This window comes from Dendrobium catenatum, unplaced genomic scaffold (genome assembly GCF_001605985.2).
Source record: "Dendrobium catenatum unplaced genomic scaffold, ASM160598v2 fragScaff_scaffold_903, whole genome shotgun sequence".
In the NCBI taxonomy this organism is placed as follows: Eukaryota; Viridiplantae; Streptophyta; class Magnoliopsida; order Asparagales; family Orchidaceae; genus Dendrobium; species Dendrobium catenatum.
The window spans coordinates 134,801-142,424 of NW_021319365.1; the positions used below are offsets into that span (position 1 = coordinate 134,801).

Sequence of the window (7,624 nt, forward strand, 5' to 3'; positions counted from 1 at the left end):
TCTTCATCGGCTTCCTCTATTTTATTTCTCAGCATACATCAAAAATTTATTGAGCTAAAATCTTAAATATTTGATAGCTTTTACGATTTTTTTTCAGGTTAAAAAGAAACACCAATATTAAACACTAAATTTAAATGGGATGATGATTTTTTTTTAATACCAAATTCATATTCGACCGAATCCAGCGGACAAACAAAACAGAAATAAAATATAAAATTTATAATTTTATATGAGCTGGAAGTAGATCATCCGGACTCCACAAAATAATTTCTCCGCTCGAATGTTTGCCTAGCATCAGCGACGGCACGGATGCCTCTAGCAATTTCCCTCCGCTCCTCTCTCATCCGCTGGCCCCCTTCCCTCTTGTTTTCCGTAACTCACGGTGCCCGTCGCGCTAACCAACACATCTACTGCCCTTCTCTTCGGCATAATTTCAAACATCTCAACCCTTCAACCAACTCCTTCCCGCTCTGCACCACTTCCGCTGATAAACGATCTAAAAAGGCCCGCCGTGAGACGCCGGAGAACCTCCTCCGCCACCAACTGGATTTATGCTCAAAGCACGGTGACGTCTCTGAAGCCCTCCGTCTTTACGACTCCGCCCGCGCCGGTTCCATCCCGCTTTCCCTCCACCAGTATAATGTCTTGCTCTATCTCTGCTCCCATCCCTCCGCCACCTCTTCTGACGCTGAACGCGCCCTTGACATCTTCCGCCAGATGTCAATCGATGGCATCACCCCTAATGAGGCAACCTTCACAACCCTCATCCGTCTTGCCGCGGCCCGCGGCGACCCCGACCTTGCCTTCCAGTTCATCAAAACCATGTCCTCCGCCGGCATCACCCCACGCCTCCGCAGCTACGGCCCTGCCCTCTTTGGCTTCTGCAACAAGGGTGACGTCAAGAAGGCACACCAGCTCGAGTTTCACATGGTCGAGGCAGAGGTTGCTGCCGAGGAGCTGGAGCTCGCTGCTCTCTTCCGTCTCAATTCGCAGCTTGGGAGGGGAGAAGATGTATATCGGCTGCTGCACAGGATGAGGACCGAATTGAGGAACGTCTCGGAGACGACGGCCGAGTTGATTGAAGCTTGGTTTCAAACAGAACCGGCAGCAAGATTTGGGTTTCAGGAGTGGGATGTGGATAAGGTCAATGAAGGGGTTTCCAAAGGAGGGGGAGGGTGGCATGGACAGGGGTGGTTGGGTAAGGGCCCGTGGAGTGTTGGCAGGAGTGAGATGGACAAGGAAGGTGTGTGCAGGCGGTGTGGGGATAGGATGATTTGTATAGATATAGATCCTGTGGAGACTGAGGTGTTTGCAAGGTCTTTGGCCCAACTGGCTAGTAAGAAGGAGGTCAAGGCGGATTTTGCCGGCTTCCAGGTTCCAACTGATTTTGCATCTTACATGTCATTTCCTTTAGTTGATTATAGTAATAGTTGGTGCACTATTACAATTTTGTTCATTTGTTTAATATTTACGCATGAGATTCTTATTTGCCGTTAGATTGAATTGACGGCTAAAGGTTCGGTATATTCATTAAAATTCTAGTGGAAGCTGGATTAACACCACAAATTATCTTATTTACGTTCCATTTTGTAGAAGAAAATTTCTTTTTCAAGTCAACAAATTTATTCGCATATTGCTTTCTTAGCATCCTTACGAGCCACTTTATATATTTCCCAAAGAGATAGGAGTAGTAAGGATTTAGTTCTAGTGAAGTGTATTAAAGATGAAGATCAAAAAATACTTTTCTTAGAAGATGATATTCAACAAAGATGGATGAGATATTTTGCTAAACTTTTTAATGAAGATTCTGATAATAAGATTGACTATAGTGACCTTAGCACCCTAGATGAAAATAAAGATTTATGTTTTTATCGGCGTATTAGTAAAACTGAAGTTAGAGAGGCTTTAAAAAAAATGAAGGGTGGAAAAGCTGTTGAACCTGATGATATTCCAATAGAGGTGTGGAAATGCTTAGGAGATGAAGGAATTTCATGGCTTACTAAACTTTTTAATACTATTTTGAAGACTAAGAAGATGCCAGATGAGTGGAGAATGAGTGTGTTAATTCCTATTTTTAAGAAAAAGGTGATGTACAAGATTGTGCGAATTATAGAGGTATTAAGTTAATGTGTCATACTTTAAAACTATGGGAGCGAGTTTTGGAGCATAGGTTGCGGCGTGATACTAATGTTTCTCAAAATCAATTTGGATTCATGCCGGGTAGGTCGACTATGGAAGCCATATATTATTAAGAGGTTTGATGGAGAAATATAGAGAAAATAAGGAGGATCTACATATGATATTTATTGATTTAGAAAAAGCATATGATAAAGTTCCAAGAGAAGTGCTATGGAGAGTTCTTGAAAAGAAAGGAGTCAATAATGCTTATATTCAAATCATTAAAGATATGTATGCAGGAGCTATTACTTGTGTTCAAACACAAGGTGGATTGACCAAGTATTTCTCTTTTCGATTGGGTTACATCAAGGATCAGCTTTAAGCCCATATCTTTTTGCTTTAGTATGGATGTTCTCACTAGACATTTGCAAGAGGATGTACCTTGGTGTATGCTTTTTGCTGATGATATTCTTCTTGTTGACAAGACTAGAGAGGGAGTTGAAGGTAAACTGAATTATGGAGGTCAACCTTAGAGTCTAAAGGTTTTCGCTTGAGTAGATCTAAACAGAATATATGGAGTGTAATTTTAGTAGTAATAGACCTAGTGAGGGGATTGTGACTTTGGGCGATCAAGTCATTAATAAGAGTACACGTTTTAGATATCTTGGATCATTGTTCAGAGTGATGGTGAAAATAGAGGGGATATTATCAGCAGAATTCAAGTTGGATGGTTGAAGTGGAGGAATGCATCGGGCTTGTTATGTGATAGAAATGTACCCCTCAAACTTAAGGAAAATTCTATAAGATGGTAGTGAGGCCTGCAATGCTTTATTGGTGCCGAATGTTGGCCTTTAAAAGAGAAGCATAATACTAAGTTAAGTGTGGAGAGATGAGGATGCTCAGGTGGATGAGTGGCTTGACCCTTAGAGATAGGATACGAAATGAGCATATACGTGAAAAGGTTGAGTAGCTCCAGTAGAAGATAAATTAGAGAAAGTCGCCTTAGATGGTTTGGTCACATAAAGGGCGGCCTTGCGATGACCCGGTTAGGAGAGTAGAGGTATTAGATTTGACTTATGTTAAGAAAGGTAGGGGTAGACCTAAAAAGACTGGTTAGAAATATTAAGAATGACCTTTCTTTATTAGATTTAAACGAGAATTTGACTTTTAATAGGACACAATGGAGAAAAAGGATTCATGTAGCCGACCCCACGTAGTGGGATAAAGGCTTGATGTTGTTGTTGTTGTTGTTGTTGGAATTGATGAAATAGGTTGCTTACCAAAGATGGAAGTGTGCCAGTGGGGATTGGCTCTCTTTTAAATTTATTATTATTATTTTTATATATAGGAGTGCCTGTTGGCGTTTTGTTACAGTGCCACTAGATTATAGGTTTAATAAAAGTCTCTTGAAATGCTCTCTTTAAGGAGGTCTAGGCGGATTTTGCCGGCTTTCAGGTTCCAACTGATTTTGCATCTTACATGTCATTTCCTTTAGTTGATATGGTAATAGTTGGTGCACTATTACAATTTTGTTCATTTGTTTATATTTACGCATGAGATTCTTATTTGCCATTAGATTGAATTGATGTCTGAAGGTTCGGTATATTCATTAAAATTCTAGTGGAAGCTGGATTTACATGACAAATTATCTTATTTACGTTCCATTTTGTAGAGAAAATTTCTTTTTCAAGTCAACAAATTTATTGTCTTTGGAATTGATGAAATAGGTTGCTTACCAAAGATGGAAGTGTGCAGTGGGATGAGCTCTCTTTTAAATTTATTATTATTATTTTTATATATACGAGTGCCTGTTGGTGTTTTGTTACAGTGCCACTAGATTATAGATTTATAAAAAGTCTCTTGAAATGCTCTTTTGATCTAATGGGTTTGTACTTTCATTTGTTTCAGAAAATGGGTGAAGCACCTATAATCCATAATTTTTTGGTACATGTAACACTTGGTTAAAGCTTGTTGATGTGAGATCCATTTCCGATTCTTCATTCTTATAGGCCATCTCCAACGAATGGTATTCTCCGGTCACAGTACCTGTGAGTGTCCAACTGAACGACAAATCAAACGCCATTTTTGTGTTTTTCCCCACTGCGCACAACAGAGAGAAAACGTAAAATGCTTTTATGTTTGTGTTAAGGTGGGAAACTCGCGAAAACAACAAACAGAACAATAGCCAAATGACGTTCGATTTGGTTGGAGATGCTTCTAACAAGACTTTCTTCATGATGCAATAACATTCTAAAATGTCACTGATCTCAGGATCAGTATAGAGGAAGCCTTATTTTGTTATCATTGCTATGTTTTACCTTCTGAGATATTTCACAATAAAAAAGGAAAATTGGTTTATATGTATATTCATAATTGTCCTGGTAGGCTGAGGATGAAGAGCTATATGGGGGCTAATCAGGCCATGGTATATATCATGTATGGTTTACAGTGGGCCATAATTAATAATGTACTTTTTTTTTTTCCTTTTTGGATGTAGCTTTCTCTGTAGCTCTCAGAATCCTATAAATAAATTAAAATGCACATTTTGGATCTTTTGTAACATCATTGATCTATTGGAGCATTCTAGGAGTTTCTTATATGCTTTTCTCTTCCTAGATTGTCTAAAATTCTATCCTCTCTTTTTCATGCTTACTCTAAGTTATGAGGTCTTATTCTTTGGTGTTGTTTACTAGTAAGATCGAGTGTAATCTATGGATATATTTTGATCCAACACCTTGAAAGTTATGGTGAGTGTAGATTGATGCTAGTGATTAGAAGATAAACATATTTAGTAGAGTAGTAGAACCAAAACAATCCATGAACATGGGTGCTCCAACTACACAATTCTCGCAATATCATGGAAATAGAAAAAAAAAACTCACAGAGATGATCTTGGATACCTTGGGAGGATTATTGAGGCTTTCATTACGAGAAAGTGCACTAGAAGGATCTTATGACTCAACTATTTGCTATAGGAGATTAGGGACCCGACTGCTCTCCTTAAAGCCCAACGTTTGATCCCACTCAGACCTCCATTAGCTATGAAGAGTACAATCGTCCACGGCTACTAAGGAGAGAAGCACTTGAATTGACTAACACTTCTCAGAGAGATAGCAGTGAAAAGGTTGTCTCTAAAATATAAGATGTCGAACCTAGAATCTTACTGGGGAAGAACTACCTGCTGATCATGGCGCTAACTTTGAATTCATGACGCTGTTGCTTGACGTAAATGATGCTTTTTATTGTTGAGTTTCTTTTACTATCTTTATAGAGACAACACTTTAGTGATTCACTTGTCTGCTTGTAGGAATGATCACTTATTTGTCGAGTTTAAAAAAAATGTTAAACACACAATTTGTAAGTGCCGAAAAGCCTCAAAAGAATTTGGAAGCTCTCCTAAGACACGCGAGTAGTTGGGCAAGTTGCTTTGTAGCTTCATTGTGAGATTTCAAAGAGAGTTGCTGGAATAAAGGGACATATAGCCAGTCGTCGCCCATAATGTTCTAGCTTAAGGATTGCGAGAAGGTCATGTTCTGCTTTGTACTGGGCTATAATAGCCAAGATGTTGTTGGGTTGCTTGAACTCGCCAACACCTAGGCCAATGCCAAGTACAATTGAGTAATTGAATCCTTCTCATCCACTTGCCCTAGAGGCTTAGTACAAGGAATGATCATCCCCATGGTTGGGATGTGTGAAAGAAGTTTCCCAAGGTTACCATGATGCGTGCTTCACGTTGTCTAAATTACCTAAGGCATCCCTACAAGCAATATTGCTTAGGATAGTTGGCCCACTCACACTAGAATGGAAGAAGTGCCATGCGCCACTTGCCCTCTTCATATAAAAGGTACACACCATGACCCTATCTATCTCACAGCCACTCCCTTGTGGGTATTAACAGTTGAGCTCATAGAGGCAATCCGGAACAAAGAATTCTTTATGCGCTCTCCACCTATGAAGACAAATGCGCATATGAGGGATGCCTCATGATGCTTTGCCTTCCATAGAGATTATGAACATGACATTGAGGATTGCCGAGACATCGCAAACATGTCGAGGACCTCATCAAGGTTGGAAATTTGAAAAGAGTTCGTATTTGCCGACTTTGGTTGGCGCTCAAGGAAGGCTTCCATGGTGAGCAATGGGAATAATCCTATTCCTGTTTGTCACTTCATACTGTAGAAGTTGCACTTGCCATCTAGGTGAGAACGAATTATGTCATCTATAGTAGCCATCTCCAAAAAGGTTGAGGACAAGTGAAGTTAAATTGTTCCAACATCTTATGGACACTAGTAGTTGAGATTGCCCTGATCAACTTCTGCATAGAAACGAAAGAAAAAAAAGAAGGAATCCCTTCAACGATGCTGTGGTCGCCGCCCGTTTTGATCGTTAACTATTAGACCAGGAGTGTCTAAATTTGACATAGAGCATTTGTTAATTTATCTTTAAATCTATTTTTTGAAAAATTAATCTTCTTGCCTCTTAACTCACCCTCCATTTTTAGGTCCTCTCTTTGGCTTTCTGTGAGTGTAGGGACAATGAAGCCATGATTTCCCTACCTGGCACATGGGGCGAAGGGCAAACCATTAATACACCGCCATGATAGACTTATATATCATGGAGATGCCAACCACTTACAATGCATATTCCAAGCAACCTTTTGTTGAACACATTCAATGCGATCATCTCAACCTATCATGTAGCAATAAGCTCTCCGTAGGCTGTCGAAAGATCACATTAAAGGGAGACCTCACTCATTCATACTTGTGCTAACTTGAAGGCCATGGTGAATAGGGCTAAAAATGATCCAGCCGAGCCGAGCAGAGTATATGCGTGTTCATGTTTGAGTTCGTTTATTATCACCTTGTTCAGATTTGGTTCGAGCTCAACTTGAGCTTTTTGTTTTTGTTCAAGCTTGGTTCGTTTAAATTAATGGATGTTCATATTTGGTTCATGTTCGGTTCATTTTATGCTTATCGAGCTTAAAACAAACGAGCTTATCGAGCTATAAATGAGCTTTAGTTCTAGATTTTCATTAACATAAAGAAACGAGCCTTATCGAGCCTTCTAACAAACAATTATTACGAGCATGTTCATTAGAACATATTTAGGCAAAGTTTTTAAACTATCAAACAAGCTCGTTCACGAATATACTCTAATGAGTATTCTTGAGCTATCAATTGATCGCATTTATGAACATAAACTAATTAGCATTTTTTAAGCTACCAAATGAGCTCGTTCACGAACAAATGATCTATAATTCATCTTATATTTGCTCATGAACATTTTAAAAAATAATCTAGCAAACATGAACAAATTCATTCTATGGAAGGTATAAAAATAAAAGAAAAGCTTCTTATCAAGTTTCTCTTATGAGCTTCGTATTGAGCTTAATGTCGAGCTTGTTCACGAGATTTAAATGACGTTGTTCATGAACATAAATGTGTTGAATGTGTTCAATCTTGTTTATTTAAGGATCGAGTATTAAAAAAATGTGCAAATGTGTTTG

General features: G+C 39.0%; 1 protein-coding gene across 7 annotated transcripts in view; it reads left to right on the forward strand.

Moving 5' to 3' along the window:
* Positions 1-234: 234 nt before the first annotated feature.
* Positions 235-7,624, forward strand: part of LOC110102247 (proteinaceous RNase P 1, chloroplastic/mitochondrial) — a 38,453-nt gene continuing 31,063 nt past the window's right edge. For 4 of the 7 annotated variants that reach the window (XR_003701606.1, XM_028697225.1, XM_028697224.1 and 1 more), the window contains exon 1: positions 235-1,374. Coding sequence is in view for 5 of the 7 variants with exons in the window: in XM_028697225.1 (XP_028553058.1) it covers positions 310-1,374 (1,065 nt within the window). In the remaining 2 variants the exon portion in view is untranslated. The remainder of the gene's footprint in view (positions 1,375-7,624) is intronic. The other 3 variants (XM_028697223.1, XM_020830499.2, XR_003701605.1) reach the window with 2 other exon arrangements.